The 19,066-nt window shown below is 31.0% G+C and overlaps 1 protein-coding gene across 7 annotated transcripts in view; it reads right to left on the minus strand.

Annotated features, from left to right (window-relative positions):
* LOC127718254 (transient receptor potential cation channel subfamily M member 3-like) overlaps nt 1-19,066 on the minus strand; it is a 135,572-nt gene that overhangs the window by 106,764 nt on the left and 9,742 nt on the right. For 6 of the 7 annotated variants that reach the window (XR_007989664.1, XR_007989666.1, XM_052224250.1 and 3 more), the window contains exons 2-4: nt 9,829-9,907; nt 3,148-3,260; nt 1,571-1,636 (exon numbers count right to left, since the gene is read on the minus strand). Coding sequence is in view for 4 of the 7 variants with exons in the window: in XM_052224250.1 (XP_052080210.1) it covers nt 1,571-1,636; nt 3,148-3,249 (168 nt within the window). In the remaining 3 variants the exon portion in view is untranslated. Of the gene's footprint in view, nt 1-563; nt 691-1,570; nt 1,637-3,147; nt 3,261-9,828; nt 9,908-19,066 lie in introns of those variants that run through there. The other variant, XM_052224252.1, reaches the window with a different exon arrangement.

Raw genomic sequence — 19,066 nt, forward strand, 5'->3', positions numbered from 1 at the left:
TTTATATATCCCAACTCCTTGTTATTTCCGTGTCTGTGGTGACGTTTTAAATTTCTTTTATCGTAATCTGTGTATGTTATTAAGTCAGGAATTTTGATACAACAACTTACATCAATTCGTTACTAAATTCTTCTATAGATATACAGATTTCGTTTGGAAGTTTGATATACCTGTAGAAAACGTATTTCAACCGGAATAGCACATCCTTATTTGTACGGTGATGTTGTTAACCGATCCCGGAAATTTCGATATGATCCGGGTAAACTTATAAATCCTTGAAATAAACTTATTCTAAAATGTTACCCATTCAAAACTGAAATGAGTTCTTTGAATAATGTTTTTATTGGTGTAAATATTGGTTGTCGCTGGTTCATGTCTTACAATAATTTAGGCTGTTAATATTTTTATCAATTTAAATGTTTCATATTCTTCATCTAAGTGTTATTAAAAGCCGTCTATACAGTATGCTTTTCCCTATAGTTAAAGGCCGTACGGTTGCTTATAATTTTTCACATTCACTTCATTTGAACTTTGGTGGATAGTTGTTTCATGAGAAAACATACCACATCTCCTTATTTTTGATATATGATGTCTTTGGGGTAAGCAAATAGTATTTCTGCGGCATTTTACATATTTGCGCAGCATCTTCTGTTACAGTATCAAATTGTCTACAAACGGGCTTGATCTTTTCTAAAACAAAATTCTAGGATAGATAATATATTGACAGACTTTAAAAATGCACAGTGCATTTTTGAGATATTTTTTTTTTTTTTCATAATCGTGATTAATTTTCTTATAACTACTATTCAAGATTACCATACTTCTTTCTGTTTAGAAAAATACAATACCTAAATTACCTGAGGTATTTACACATATCGAGTTATTGACGCCACAGAAATTTCTTTAAGCGATATTTGACGCACATCAATGATTTTTAAAGTTTTGTTTTCTTCATGAAACATTACTGTCAATTCTTATTCACAATAACATCAGTAAAATAATGTATCATTTCTCTTTAAAAAGACTGAGTAAGACAAATATGAATCGTGCCATTAATGGCAGGAGTACATGAACGTCATGTTGCTAGACAACGGTACAGGTAGACTAGATTTGTTGATGACCACCAATGACTAGATCGATATGTAATGACAACGCCAAGATAATAAAATTTGATTACGCAACGTCATTTTCAAGATTTTTTTCTGGAAATTTGAGGATCTAACTTTGTTGAGCTAAGTTTGAGACTAAATATACTAGTGTACTAATTATGGTGTTAGATCTGTGAAACCACTGTTTATCAAATGAAGATTTTGTGTCGTAAAGTTGTCATTTAGTTAGACGTAAATATGTGTAAAAAACAACGCTAATATTAAAAAAAGGAACACTTCTGATGAAGGATATATGTTATCCGAAATATTTATAGATACTAACATTTATTGTTTCCTTCTTTAATATTGGTGTTGTTTCGTACACTTTTTCATGCGTATATATATAACTTATTTATTGTGTACTGAATCGTTTCTCATAACGACCCAATGCCCTTGTAAGAAAGATCGTTGACTCTACATACCAATTTTGTGTGATATTGTAGTCTTGCCTTTAAAAAATCTCCAGCTATGTCATCACTATTCATATACTACAAAAATATTTTTTGAGACAAGTCGTCATTAAGGTTACTCTTGATGTATGACCAAGTGTTAGCGCTTTATTTTGACCATTGGTTAGTGAATAAAAAATAATGATTTTCAATAAAGATAAAATAATAATAATATGAAATTGGAACGATGAAATGGAATACACAATGAAATACAGACACTTTCTGTATTTAATTTGCTTTTGTCTGTGTGTTCACATGATTGATTTTATGTCTCAATTATCCCACAATAATACCAATAACCATAAAGTGTCTTCCCTGAAAAACACTTTTAGCATCGACGTCGTATTAGAGTACGTGGTTTTAAAATGGTTTTGATATCTGTGTAAACGGTATTGTTTCAGATCATTTATCAATTCTGTATTGCTGTTTATGGCATTTGTTTTTCGTTTATCGTATTTGACACTTTTTAGGCTGTTAGTTTTGTTTTTCATTTGAATTGTTTTACATTTGCCAGTTCGGTGCTTTTTGTAGCTTAGTTTGCGGCATGTGTTGCTCATTTTTGAAGGCCGTACAATGACCTATAGTTGTTCACTTTCCACTGCAGTTTGGTGTATGGTGGAGATTTTTGGCTCCCTGACAATCATACCACATTTTCTTATTATTTTATACAAGTCTCGCATATTGTATATGTCTTTTCAAACCAGAAGATGACCGACTAGTATATTATATTAAATGTCTTAGAGACTAACAATTCTGAACCAGTAATACAGTTGTGTTCTTCATTTTAGTCAGTTATATTGGAAAATACTAGTTTGTATGTGTAACCGTCGGCATTGTCTACATTTAATGACAAGTGTGTAATGAAATTCGACCGTTACATTAGTATAATTATGATTGGGTTATCTTTTCTGATATTAGGTAAAATGTTTTTAAATTTGCCTAGAAGCAACTCCAAAAAACTAGTTGCATAGCTGCGGAACCAATCTAAACTGTCAAATAGACCAAACATTTATAAAAAAGGACAAGATCACAATGTAAAACCTATGTGACTAGAGTCCATTAGCTATTGACTTCATTTTGAAAATCATTCAATTTTTTCAATTAGTTCTACATTTTGTATGAGTGTCCGATGTTCATGATGTACATCTAGATAAACATGATAAAGGCTCAATGATATATCCTCAGAATAATCTGGGACCGAAACAAATTTGATAACTGCATCGAGAGATGTATGTGTATATAAAGTATTGGGCATGTATAAACTGTGCATCGAAATTCATCTATGTCTAAGGGGAATCATGTAACATATAATTGTATGTGAAATGATACATCTCCTACTTGTTCAATTCGAAAGCATACCAATGACATATCAATCGAAAAGCTGAGTTGGATTATTATTATCATAGAACTTAACATGATATTAATCCTTATGAACACTACATTATCCCATATTATTATCATCTGACTTATTGTTTTGAATAACGAGTTATTTTTTTCAAATTGGTTTCAAATCAAAAGGCATACTACATGTAGTTTAATTAAAATATTACTAGTTGGTAATTGCGATGGAGTATTTTATATGTCCAAGATGTCCACGTTTTCAAGTCAATATCTTCAATATTTCCATCGTCTTCCTCGTTTTGTGACTCCATGCTTTGATATTCTACAAGGGAAATTAATACAGATTGAATATAGATACTATTGATTTGTTTCAGAACATAATCAATCTACACAAAGAGTTCAAAAAAGAGATTTTTTGTATCGTATCCTCTACGTATAATAAAGTAATACACGCTATACTAGAGATTTCCAATACAATGACATTACTCGACATAACCAAACTATCTGACCGTATCTCGGCCTATTGCCCTGAAGGATGACGGAGGGGAGCATAGACTGCATGAATTTTTGGCTCGTTGAATACACATACTTTGTTGGAACAAATGCTATTTAAAAATTAGCACAATCTTCTATTCTAATTCTTTACATATTTTGTTATTGAATTTTGGATGATTTCATTGACAACAACCTTTAAAGGGAATAATTAATTGAGTTACCGGTAATCAAATGCACCGATCACTACTTCGTCATTTTACTTAACCCATATATTTATATCTCAAACGATGATTTTTTAAAGCTACTAAATGAAAATTCAGTTTGAAAAAAAAAAAAAAAAAAATGGAATCTGAAGCGAGATCATAATGTAATTTTTGTATTTAAAAGTTATAAAATTAAAACAAGAGTTTCAAACACTCCGGAATGTAAAAGGTGTACTCGACTTGCTTCTTCTTCGTTTTACCATGTTTAAGCATACTTCTTTGATTTATGTCAAGATACTTTTGTCAAAGGTAAAAATTCAGATCACTGATGCATCTTTCTGATAATACTTTGTTATCATTCCGTAGAATTTTATTAAATTGAATTTATTTGGACGCCTCTTCAAGAAAAAAATATGATTACACTTTACTGAATCAGTTATTTTTTGTATATCCTGTCTTTAATCATAATGATGCATGGATTCTAGGAAGAGCACGTACACGTATGCGTAATTTAACGTCATTGCCCTTAAATTGTTTTTCTAAAATGTTTGGCGTTTTAAGTTATACAAATACGTATGAAAAACGGACATGTACGGAATATTTGATTGAAGTTTTGTTAAGTAGGATGATCATTTTAGTTTCATGACCAACTTATGATAGCAAGGGGATATTCTATTTACTGGTCTGTGCATCCGTCCCTTCTGTTCAAAATATAGAACGTTCAAAATTATATACCAAATAAGAGTTTGACTCGGATTAAGTGGTGCACTGAACATGGAAATATGATCATGTGAAGGGGCACGGTGTCTTAAGGCCACACATTCTTATTGCAAATGTTTTGATTAATATACGTACATGTATATGAATCTCCTAATTCATATCTGTCTCTTCGGTCGCGCGCTCGCCTCGACAGTAACCCGTCAAAGATGATCAGGGGAGTAGAAATATGGTCACTATTGGTTTTGTTCTTCTAACTTTGTCAAAATATATGGATGATAATAACTGGGTGAACTATAAAGTCTTGCTAATATTAACCAAGGTAGAAGAGTACTACATAAAATGTAGGAATGCCAAGTGTCTGTTGAAAACGTTGTCCATCAAAAGTAACAAGTTCGTTGTCAAAAAAAAAATCAAGCATCATATCAGTTTTACGGTTATGACTTCTTGTTGGAATCAGTTTTTTTTTGCGAGGTATACTTTGTCTGTTACTTAAAAAAGATATTTGCATCCACCTTGTCCATTTTATGAAAGAAAGTTTCCAAGACGTTGATAATGAGGAATGAGTGAGTGAAAGAGTAAAGCAGTCAACGTTTTGAACAGTCGTCACTCAGTATACTTTATACTATAACGTACATAGTAAATAATTTCTTTATCTCTCTTTTTAAATGGTCAAATATTTGGTGAGGCAATTGCCTGATTGAGCCAATGAAAGCTACACCAATGCTCAAGTGTGGGGAGTCTTGGGCTCGATCCCCGCCCGTTTCAAATCGAAGATTGGCTGTCTCTCTGCCAAGCACGCAATATTTAAAATTCGAATTTAGAGCAAACATTGGTCGCTCCGGGGTCAAAATCATGTGTCCGGGTAGGATGACACGTCTTCCTGCGGTATAATACAAAGTCTGGTTCATATTCATCTTCTCATCCTAAATATGCATATGTAAAATACATATACAACGAACACTTATATATATGATCTTTCATCCTAATAATACTTCTATTTTTGGTCCACTTCTAACGTTGCCTATATCTCCTTCCCCCCTTTTTAAAATCCTGAATCCGCAATTGGCAACGACATGTTATTATATTATGTGGTTACTTACCTTACACATTTCCGTCAGTGATTTATTCAGTAAAATGAATTCGGTGACCCCATTTTAATTGTTTATCAATTACATGGATAAAATAATATAAGTTAATTTACTTTAAGGGATATAAAATGGATTACCTGGAAATGTCTTTTGTATTTGGACTCCGATAGAATTCCCGATAAACAAATTAATACAGAACAATCCCTAATCGAACACAACTTAATTCTAAAAAACAACATATATAGGGATTTCGTTATCAACACATTTTTTAATAAATCAAAAATACTATTGTTTAGAAATTAAATAGAAGCGATAGTTTTATCTCAATTTTCAAATTTTATAAAGAGACAGATTCTGACAAACTCTGGTTTCGATATTTTTGAAATTGTCAGAAAAATATACTTCTCAATATTTTCCCCGCAACAAATATAATAAAAAGATAGATACATTTAAAGAAAAACAGAAAAATGTATAATGGGGCGTTCATCTGCAAAGTATATCGAAAAATAATATTGTCATAATCAAAACCATGAAAGATAACTCAAATCGTACGTATGATAGGTATGGGATACGTGTGTTTATACGTGATCTTATGTCAGTGAAAATAATGGCGGGAATCTGGAAAATCACGTGATAAATAAAAATGCAAGATTTCTATGATTTTTTGGCATGACAAAATTATGTTATATGGACGAAAATTCCAATGTGTGATTTTAAAAGTCTTGGAATACTTTGATTAAACTTGAGCGACGTATTTAATCAAATTAAAGGTTTGGCAATAACCACGCCCATTAGTCCCGTATGTCGAGTTACGTAAGTATGTCATTATATTGGAAATCTCTATCAAGAGCTTAGCCTAAAACTATTATTTGATAACAAGAATAATTTTAGAAATATTAACATATTATACATAAACAAAAAGTATTCTCGAAGTTATAAACCATTTAAAGATGAGTAATGGTATTCGATTTAGCTAGAAATTTATGGTACACCGTACATACATGTATTGTTAATGAGTTTTTATAATGCTTTTTCTGTTTGTTTTAGAGGGTTTTTTTTGTAATTCTTTGGTAAGTGCTCTAATAGAATTAAGATATGTACACCCATACAAAGCATAAACACATGCCAAAAAGTATTTGAAAATATAAAAATTGCAAAAACCATAGGTAAAGTCTATCCATGTCTAATGAATCTATTCTGTGGCTTACATACTCTTAGACAGGTAAGCCCTTTTTATCCGCGTAACAACACGGAACATGAACGGAAAAAAAATGCATTAGTCCGGTAAAATATAGTTCTGCTGCATATCCTACAACAGATTGTCAATAACTAGAATTAGGTACTCTAATGATCTTGCAGTAATGCAGTTACTACCAACATCAAAATTAAAAACGAATGTGACCTGTATATTTTTCCTTACAATGTGTTCATATCTTAAAAGATGGCATGCAAGGGTACTTTCTTATACCTGAAAACAAACACAATCATAATTGTGATGTAACAAGGAAAGACTCTTTACAACATGAACCCCACCAAAAACTGGGGGTGATCTCAGGTGCTCCGGAAGACTACGCAGATCTTCTCCTAATGTGGCACCCGTCGTGTTGCTCATGTTACTACAAACCCGGTAATAAATCTAATTCAGAAGGTTACATTCGAGAAAACGGGACGGGATTGTAGTTACGACATTAGGAACATATCCGTTATCATCTGTGAAACGGATATACCATAACGGTCAACCACCTCGTGATGGCGTCAGTAAAACTTACAAAGGAATTATTTCAACTTCATCACTTGGAACTCCAGGTTTAATTGCTACCTTGTGAGCAGCAACCCTCTATCAAGGAACCACTTGGAACTCTAGATTTAATTGCTACCTTGTGAGCAGTAACCGTCCATCAAGGAAATCATGACAAAAAATACAAGTCATGGAATATCGCACTAACTGGGAGATATATACTCCGTATGCATGCGCTGCTGTAATATTGTTACATATAAATGGAAAGTTCACAATTGGGAAGCTGAAATCATCTCTTTTGTCTAAAAGTTTTGTTTTACACAGACATTCATTGTCAATTTCTAGATGTAAGTCCAGATTGATTTTGAAAATCGTAAAAAATCGAAATCATGTATTTCATACATCAAAATATGTTCAAAGTTCAGAACATTTGGTCGAGTGACACATTAATTACCAATAAAACAAATATATATATGTATGTACATTTCAAACGATTTGACAATGCGGTATTATCTTTATCATCCGGAATCGAGAAAACACCAAATTGTAAAGGTAAGCAAGGAACATCATTATCAAACCGTACATATCATAATCATTGATATCAAAATTAACCTGTATTTTATGGTCTAATTTGAATTCAAGTTTCAAAACATTTGGTCAAGTGGTATGATTTTTTTTTTTAATCCAAAATTATCAAAAAACCTAATTTGAAGGTAAGTATGAGCTATAATTTTTAACGGTTATTTCTAAGCCATAAAAATTGAAAAAAAGTATTTGCTGCTTTAATTATCATTTGGAAACCATACTTGCGATTTACTATATCATGTTCCACCAACACACGTTATAACGCAATATTGAGTGCCAAGAATACAGCAGATAAAAAAGATCACAGATTCACATTAATAAATAGGCAGAAAGAATTAAGACACGTTATGCCAAATAATCTTCTGTACAGTGCATATCCGGCAAAATTATGAGCATCAGTAATTGTAAAAACAATAGGCCAGAAAAATATGTCACACCTATATAAATTTGTATAATATATTTAGCGAACTCTGTCTTAAATATATCCGTATGGTTGTCTGAATGTTTAATACAATGTACCAGAAAAATCACCAAGACAATAAAAAAAACGGTAAAACAAAGACTGTTTATTCAGTTTACGGTTTGTTTACATGCAGCCTAAAGTTAGATCTATCGAATCCGTATCATGTGATCGAACAGTTTTGATAGAAACAGACATAACAAAAATGGGACCATATCAAACTTTAATCAATTGCCACATACATTTACATGTTCAAGCTACATATAAAATAAAAAAATGACTCTACACAACACTACATGGGATCCTAAAAAACTTTCATATCAATTGAAAATAAAAAAATGAAGAACACAAAGATTCATATAAAACTCATGACAACAAACAAAAAACATTTCATATGGGCAAGACAGTTATGAGGTAATTGTCAAGGTACCTGCATTCAACTGAAAACTTCATTGTTGAAATTGAATAAACCTTGGCTCTACTATCACACGGACAAAATGAAATGCTCTGAATTAAGTCAATTTAATACCTACAATTATAGTTATAATTAATGTTATCACGCTCAACTCTTGTCATGTTAATCAAAACTGTCCGCACAAACTGATTCAATGTGCCTGCATACATGTAATGAACCTTCCAATAACTCATTAAACTTTTAATCCAACCAAAGACGAAACACTTAGTCTTGCTGATCAATTTTTTGAATGTTTAACTGTTTCCTTTTCTAACAGTATTCAAAAAAAAAATGTATGTAATTAGTTATTACAAGCACTTTATTAACGCGGAAATGTTCGGTAGATCCGATTAACGAATACCAAAATAGTACTCAACTTATCGGTTTAATTTAACGAGATTGTCTGCTTCTTTTGAAAAAGAAAAAATGTCCTCGGACAATTAATAAGTTAATGAATAATCATTGTTAAATACGTTGCATATGTTTGAGCTAAAATGTCGTTTGAAATGCCTCCATTTTTTGTTTTTCGTTTGGAAATAATAACTACACACGAGAGCAACCTTTTGGTTAAACTTATCTTAGCCATTGCTGCGACATCGATATGGCAAGATTAAACATGTTCGTCTGTATAAGGACTGTTAAAAACATCAGACACCTTCAATACCTATAAGGTTTTTATTAAATTATTCAATGTATGTACATGTAGTAAGTGCGGAATAATTGTCATTTCATTTATTAAATAACTTCCCAAGCGATTATTTGAGTATTACTTGCTAAAATCAATGCATACTCGACAAGTAATTCCTTAATTAATTAATGCGTAATAAGCGCTAAATAATCAATAGATGAAGATATATTGGTAACATGTTATACGCCTAAAGCACATGAAACATCTTATATATCTATGATGTTGACTGCAATCACTTTAATTTAGCTTGAAGAAATAATAGCAATAATTAAAGATGTTCATTTGCAATATAGTATCGTATATTTCTGCAAAGACTTTAAAACACTGATCATGCTGTAAATGTCGAAATCAATTAGATTATATAATGTGTTGCTACTAGCAATTTTTTCTCTTTTTTTTTCCGAAATCTACTTAAAAATTCAAAAATATTGTTTTCATGTTTTTTATTACGGTACTAACCTTTTAATATCCGTTAATGATTTCCAAAATGTTCAACTGTAAACGTTTTGTCACGTAACTTGATCAAACGCAGAAAATCCTGATAAGAAGAAAATTAATGTGGGTTGAAAATCTCCATGTTAAAATCAAAGTAAACCAAATTATTAACGTTATTGATTTATTATACCACATATGAAAGATATATTTTATACCGTGGTGCAATAAAAATGTCTGTTATCAAAATTCTATCGAGTTTCAGTGAACGTGATGAATGATATAAATTATATTACACATGTTACAGTTCGTAAATGTCTATATTAACTATCTTTGAGATTAAAATGTTTTATTTTTTAATACGATCTGAAGAAATCAAGCTTGCTAAAGCTTATCTGAGCATGCGGCAGAAAGCGCTTATGCTAATCTGTTATCAAGGGATAAGGTTTGGTAATAGCCATTATCGCTATTTGGTGTATTTTTCCTTTAAAGATTTTTGTGATATTTTTTCATATCATACTTCTCGCTTTGCATATACGTCCCGTCGGCAACAACCTATGTGTTCGCAGTCTAAAAATCATGGATAATATATAGTATTCAAGTCGTTCAAAAGTTTATTTATCTTATTAAAACATAATTGTTTTCATATACATTTAATATTTTAATACAAAAAAGATCGCCTATAGTGTCTTTATAACATCTGCCAGTTAATTCTCTATTCCATAAATTGCGTTTTATATAATGCTAATCTAAATTGAGAGTTATTCGTGTTATTGCTTACAAGTCAGCAATTGCATCAAGGGTTGCGAATAAAGTTAAAGACATCTCTTTGAAAGTTTTATGGACGACATCACGGTTTTGTTGGCCGTTATTGGATATATATGTCATATATAACCACAGATATGTTCCACTTCCTGTCCTTCATTTGCTACAATGACACTATCGAAAGCAACGTAATACTAGATTTTTACTTAATTGGACAATACTACGGCCGCAACATGTGGATCAAAAACGACATACCTTTTCAGAGCACCTTAAATCATACCTAGAAATTGCGAAGAAGTTTTTGCAAATATTTAGATTTTCTATATTCTGTTTGTTAAGTGTGTTTGTTCGTTTGTCGCTGTATTTCTTTTTCTATTTTGCCATGTTATTTTCAAATTTTATTGGAGCTACAATTGTGAATGCTCCCATGGTCAATTCTTTCTCTCTTTTATGTAGATATTGTCTCATGTTTCATTTTAAAATTATGTCCTGTCTTTTTCATGTTTTTTTCTTTCTGTATCCAACTTACATTGTTTGTCCGAGAATAAACTATAGTTAGGCAAAACATAAAACAACCTTCGCTTTATGTTGATTACTCGATTGTATTTACATGAAGGATAGGTTGTATGTATTTTGTACACAAAAACAAGCGAGTTGTATCTATGTTATAACATATCAATGCAGCAGTAGTTATTTGATGTAATGGTAATCATCATGATTATATAAAAAGTTAAATGATAAATCATGTTTTAATGTCCTTTTCTCTTACCTTCTTAATACTTTCATCGAACATGTCCGTGAGAGGGATTTGCTATTTTTATTGGGGGTAAAATTTTGAATGCCTCAATGGTTATCTGTATTTCCCTTCATATATGATATCCTCTCATATTTCATTTTAATCTTCTTTTTTTTTCGTTTTCCTTGTGTATTCAAAATTGCATATTTTTGTTTTTATTGTGAATAAACAGCATAACAAAGACATCTTTCCTAGAACCTAAACATCTAAACAAGCTTTACATGTGGATATTTTTGTTTTTATAAGTTTTCGAAGAAGACTATTTTTGTTCTTCTGAATATTTGCCTTAACAAATAAAAGAAATAAGCAAACAATGAATGTTTTAAAATATGAAAAAAAAAGTATATGTACTTCGCCACGATAGTGAAATGTGGCAGCCCTACGTCAAATTAGTTTTTTTTAGGTTTTTAAATATTTTCGATACAAAATTAATAATTTGTCTTATGTACTGTTTTGATCAAATGAATAAGATGACCAATATATTTTTCGAATTTATATTTAAACATGTTGTGACAATCAATTGTTTGCGTCAGAAATTACTTGGTAACTAAAATGAAGGATCAAAATATTTACTTACGCTTTAAATAACCACAAGTTACATTCGTATTTTTGAAGTAGGATTACCTGCCGTACTTAGTTAAATAAAAAATAAACTTCAACAATAATAATGGCAGACTGTTTAACTAATACAAATACAAGCCAGCAATGCAGACATCATATTTGTTTATGCTAATTATATTATATAGGTTGTTTTATGAACACTCTAATAGCATATAACGTTTTTGATTCATATCCATTTATATACATAATAGGGAAAAAAATAGGGGTACAACAGTCAACATTAAGTTATAATCTTAATCATTATAATAACAAACAAATATGTAAACAAAGAAACACAAAATTACATATAGACACTGCACATAAGCAAAAATGAAAGACAAGAATACGAGAAGACCATAGCACAATGACACAATGGCGGGATGTATAAGTACCAAGCTACGCCAAAAGGAAATGAAAAAAGGGACAAAAATAAAATGATAAAATAATTTATAAAGACATATAAAAAACACTTTTACACGTAATCATAGTAATTAAAATGATAAACAACGTCAGTACATATAATCTATACTTCAAGACCATCGTGTATTATTTGTGAATATGATACGGAATATTTATCAACTAGATCTTGGTATCTTCCAATGAACTTTTTGAGAAAAAAAACGAAATGTTCTTTGTCATAACCCTGGTAAATCACCTTTCTGCTCAGACACCCTTGACGCGCGTTTGATAAAATCTGAGTAGCAGCTGCAAGCTCTTGAATACCGAATGAGTTGGGCAATGTATATCCCATATGAAGGTGAAGTTGTATATTGTTACTAACATACAGCTTGCTTTTGTTACGAATAATGTGTTATTTCTTAATCAAATCACAAGATCAAAATTACCGTTTAGCAGTCATGATGAAGTATAAATAAAGTCTATCGATTGTTTTAGTTCTTTTTGTGCCATGCTTTTGCAAAATAAAAATAATCAAAACTATTTATTAATCTTACATGTATATGTACGCATCTTAAACATTCCTTCATTAGAGAGTGATTCAAGATGCCTGCAGGACATAGAATACAGTTGGGTGCAGACCAAGCATTACATAAAGTAAACGCAAATTAACGCCGCGTGCACATATTTCGTTAGTTAACTTCAATTTTCGCGTTTACTAGTAAACGCACGTTTACTATAATTACGTTAACGCGGTCAAAATGGAAATTTCTAATGTCTACCCGAGTAAACGGGCGTTTACTATGTGTCTGTTTAGTCAGTAGTAAACGGGCGTTTACTTCAGATTTCACAAGTTTATTTTTACGTGCACTTAAAAGTAAACGGGCGTTTACTACAGATTTCACAAGTGTATTTCTACGTGCACTTGAAAGTAAACGCGCGTTTACTTTTCGCGTTAACTGATTGTGTAAATTAAGAAATAAACTTCGTGTTCATTTGTACATTTATTTTTAATTAAAACGACTTGTATCTTAATATTTTATGTACAAGTGTTTCAAACCAGAATAATTCAAAAACACTTAATTCGAAATATTAACTTTTATTAATTACAAAAAATCAGTTCCAATAATTTTCCCGAGTAGGGGATTTTCTATAGTTTCTTTTCAAAAGTTACATGTACAAATATCGAGGCAAATAGAAAGGTTATCCAACACATCAGAAAAATATTTGTATATGATGGGATATAAACATCATGGTTTACGTTGCTTCGTTCCCCATTTTTAACAGTCTCTTCCTAAATATAACTCTATGCATTTAATACAAGGATTTTTAATCGTAATTCACCTTGTTTGCCTTGGATTTACATGATTCAAGATTCTATTTTGCCAAATGTTCGATCGAAAATTGTAGTGTATATATTTGGATATTGATCAGGTGTTGTATAAGTATGTACATTTGTACCATCTCGTCAATTTAGACAGACTTATCCATAACGATTATAAATGATATCTGGGACGTCCGAAAAAAATATACTCGTTCTGAACATGAAAAAAAATATTTGCCCCTGGACGTTAGGCTACAAACGAAATCAATCAACCGCCATAATATATAAACAGTACACTTTTCCAAGAAGAGAACTCCTCATAATTTGGATACATGTCAACTCGTACTTTTCATTATAAATTACTTTAATCAGTCATGTCAGTGTTGGATGATGCCGTTAAAATTATAGTTTTGTTTTAAATACAAACCATCCCGAACTACTGACTTAAGTGACAGTTCATAATGCAACTATCAAGATTTCCATAATAACGTGCAAATATGGTCAGCTTTGGTTGATCATGTTGATGCGGACAAATAATTTTGTTATATGAGTCAGTCTAAGGTAAGAAAACACTAAAATGTGTTTACGATTCAATATTTTGAAAAAAAAGAGGACATACTGGCACTATAACTTGATGCGAACAAAATTGTGTAGTCATTGTTTTCTAATATTACTGTCATCTGTTTTATACAGTTCCTCCTGACCTAAAAATATAACTAGTTAACTATGCAGCTATATAGATTAGCATGCTATAGTGCAAATATAGTCAGTTTTGGTTGATGCGGACCAATTATTTTCTTATACGAGTCAGTCTGAAGTATGAAAACTACTGATATTTCCTTACGATTCAATATTTTGAATAAAAATAGGAGATGCTGGCACTATAAATTGATGCGAACCAAATTTTTTAGTCATTGTTTTCCAATATTGCTGTCATTTGTATTATACAGTCCCTCTTTACATAAAAATATAACTGATTTACTATGCAACTATAAGATTTACATAAAAAAGAGCAAATTAGGTCAGTTTTGGTTGATTCGGACAAGTAATTTTGTTATACGAGCCAGTCTGAGGTATGAAAACTACTGATATTTGTTTACGATTCAATATTTTGAATAAAAACAGGACATTTTGGCACTCTCAATTGATGCGAACCAAATTTTTTAGTCATTGTGGTCCAATATTTCTGTAATTCGTATTATACAGTCCCTCCTGACCTAAAAATGTAACTGAATTACTGTGCAGCTATATAGATTGACTTGATAAAGTGCAAATATGGTCAGTTTTGGTAGATGCAGACAAATAATTTTGTTATACGAGTCAGTCTGAGGTATGAAAACTACTGATATTTGTTTACAATTCCATATTTTGAATAAAAATAGGACATGCTGGCACTATAAATTGATGCGAACCAAATTTTGTAGTCACAGTTTTACAATATTGCTGTCATTTGTATTATACAGTCCCTCTTTAAAAAACTGTGTTATACGAGTCAGTCTCAGGTATGAAAACTACTGATATTTGTTTACGATTCAGTATTTTGAATAAAAACAGGACATTTTGGCACTCTCAATTGATGCGAACAAAATTTTGTAGTCATTGTGGTCCAATATTGCTGTCATTTGTTTTATACAATCCATCCTTACATAAAAACATAACTGATTTACTTTGCAACTATAAGATTTACATAAAAAAGAGCAAATTAGGTCAGTTTTGCTTGATGCGGACAAGTAATTTTGTTATACGAGTCAGTCTGAGGTATGAAAACTACTGATATTTGTTAACGATTCAATATTTTGAATAAAAACAGGACATTTTGGCACTCTCAATTGATGCGAACAAAATTTTGTAGTCATTGTGGTCCAATATTGCTATCATTTGTTTTATGCAATCCATCCTTACATAAAATTATATCTGATTTACTATGCGATTATAGGATTTATATAAAAAAGAGCAAATTAGGTCAGTTTTGGTTGATGCAGACAAATAATTTTGTTATACGAGTCAGTCTGAGGTATGAAAACTACTGATATTTGTTAACGATTCAATATTTTGAATAAAAACAGGACATTTTGGCACTCTCAATTGATGCGAACCAAATTTTTTAGTCATTATGGTCCAATATTTCTGTAATTTGTATTATACAGTCCCTCCTGACCTAAAAATATAACTGAATTACTGTGCAGCTATACAGATTGACTTGATAAAGTGCAAATATGGTCAGTTTGGGTAGATGCAGACAAATAATTTTGTTATACGAGTCAGCCTGAGGTATAAAAACTACTGATATTTATTCACGATTAGATATTTTGAATAAAAAGAGGACATGCTGGCACTATAAATTGATGCGAAACCAAATTTTTTAGTCATTGTGGTCCAATATATCTGTTATTTGTATTATACAGTCCCTCCTGACCTAAAATATAACTGAATTACTGTGCAGCTATATAGATTGACTTTATAAAGTGCAAATATGGTCAGTTTTGGTTGATGCGGAAAAGTAATTTTGTTATACGAGTCAGTCTGAGGTATGATAAGTACTGATATTTGTTTACGATTCAATATTTTGAATAAAAACAGGACATTTTGGCTTTCTCAATTGATGCGAACAAAATTTTGTAGTCATTGTGGTCCAATATTGCTATCATTTGTTTTGTACAATCCATCCTTACATAAAAATATAACTGATTTACTATGCAACTATAAGATTTACATAAGAAAGAGCAAATTAGGTCAGTTTTGGTTGATGCGGACAAGTAATTTTGTTATACGAGTCAGTCTGAGGTATGAAAACTACTGATATTTGTTTACGATTCAATATTTTGAATAAAAACAGGACATTTTGGCACTCTCAATACATGCGAACAATATTTTGTAGTCATTGTTGTCCAATATTGCTGTCATTTGTTTTATACAATCCATCCTTACATAAAATTATATCTGATTTACTATGCGATTATAGGATTTATATAAAAAAGAGCAAATTAGGTCAGTTTTGGTTGATGCAGACAAATAATTTTGTTATACGAGTCAGTCTGAGGTATGAAAACTACTGATATTTGTTAACGATTCAATATTTTGAATAAAAACAGGACATTTTGGCACTCTCAATTGATGCGAACCAAATTTTTTAGTCATTATGGTCCAATATTTCTGTAATTTGTATTAAACAGTCCCTCCTGACCTAAATATATAACTGAATTACTGTGCAGCTATACAGATTGACTTGATAAAGTGCAAATATGGTCAGTTTGGGTAGATGCAGACAAATAATTTTGTTATACGAGTCAGCCTGAGGTATAAAAACTACTGATATTTATTCACGATTAGATATTTTGAATAAAAAGAGGACATGCTGGCACTATAAATTGATGCGAAACCAAATTTTTTAGTCATTATGGTCCAATATTTCTGTTATTTGTACTATACAGTCCCTCCTGACCTAAAATATAACTGAATTACTGTGCAGCTATACAGATTGACTTGATAAAGTGCAAATATGGTCAGTTTGGGTAGATGCAGACAAATAATTTTGTTATACGAGTCAGCCTGAGGTATAAAAACTACAGATATTTGTTTACGATTAGATATTTTGAATAAAAAGAGGACATGCTGGCACTATAAATTGATGCGAACCAAATATTTTAGTTATTGTTTTCCAATATTGCTGTCATTTGCATTATACAATCCATACTGATATAAAATAATTACTGATTTAGAATGCGACTATAAGATTTACATAAAAAAGAGCAAATTAGGTCAGTTTTGGTTGATGCGGAAAAAAAATTTTGTTATACGAGTCAGTCTGAGGTATGAAAACTACTGATATTTGTTTACGATTCAATATTTTGAATAAAAACAAGACATTTTGGCTTTCTCAATTGATGCGAACAAAATTTTGTAGTCATTGTGGTCCAATATTGCTATCATTTGTTTTATACAATCCATCCTTACATAAAAATATAACTGATTTACTATGCAACTATAAGATTAACATAAAAAAGAGCAAATTAGGTCAGTTTTGGTTGATGCAGACAAGTAATTTTGTTATACGAGTCAGTCTGAGGTATGAAAACTACTGATATTTGTTAACGATTCAATATTTTGAATAAAAACAGGACATTTTGGCTTTCTCAATACATGCGAACAATATTTGTAGTCATTGTTGTCCATTATTGCTATCATTTGTTTTGTACAATCCATCCTTACATAAAAATATAACTGATTTACTATGCAACTATAAGATTTACATAAGAAAGAGCAAATTAGGTCAGTTTTGGTTGATGCGGACAAGTAATTTTGTTATACGAGTCAGTCTGAGGTATGAAAACTACTGATATTTGTTTACGATTCAATATTTTGAATAAAAACAGGACATTTTGGCACTCTCAATTGATGCGAACCAAATTTTTTAGTCATTATGGTCCAATATTTCTGTAATTGGTATTATACAGTCCCTCCTGACCTAAAAATATAACTGAATTACTGTGCAGCTATACAGATTGACTTGATAAAGTGCAAATATGGTCAGTTTGGGTAGATGCAGACAAATAAATTTGTTATACGAGTCAGCCTGAGATATAAAAACTACAGATATTTGTTTACGATTAGATATTTTGAATAAAAAGAGGACATGCTGGCACTATAAATTGATGCGAACCATATTTTTAGTTATTGTTTTCCAATATTGCTGTCATTTGTATTATACAATCCATACTGATATAAAAATATTACTGATTTGGTATGCAACTATAAGATTTACATAAAAAAGAGCAAATTAGGTCAGTTTTGGTTGATGCGGAAAAATAATTTTGTTATACGAGTCAGTCTGAGGTATGAAAACTACTGATATTTGTATACGATTCAATATTTTTAATAAAAACAGGACATGCTGGGCTTGCTGGCACTATAAATTGATGCGAACCAAATTTTTTAGTCATTGTTTTCCAATATTGCTGTCATTTGTATTATACAGTCCCTCCTGACCTAAAAATATAACTGAATTACTGTGCGGCTATATATATTTACTTGATGAAGTGCAGATATGGTCATTTTTGGTTAATGAGGTCAATTAATTTTGTTTAACGAGTCATCCTGAGTTGGACAGTCTGAGATGTGAAAAATGCTGGATTTTGGTGATGATTTAATCATTTGAATAAAAGAAGGACATGCTTGAACTGTTTGTTTGTGCAGAAAAAAGAAATTTACTATGATCAATTTTCAATTAATTTAAGAGGTGTTTATACATTATTAATTAACTGTTAATGTCAATCGAAAATGAACAGTTGGTCATTTAATTTTGATGTACTTTATCATTTGATATTTAAGGTCAGTGTATCCAGGATACGATGACAATTTGCGTTAACGCGCATTTACTACAAATA

The sequence above is a fragment of the Mytilus californianus genome, unplaced genomic scaffold, assembly GCF_021869535.1.
Source record: "Mytilus californianus isolate M0D057914Y unplaced genomic scaffold, xbMytCali1.0.p SCAF_10, whole genome shotgun sequence".
Taxonomy (NCBI): domain Eukaryota; kingdom Metazoa; phylum Mollusca; class Bivalvia; order Mytilida; family Mytilidae; genus Mytilus; species Mytilus californianus.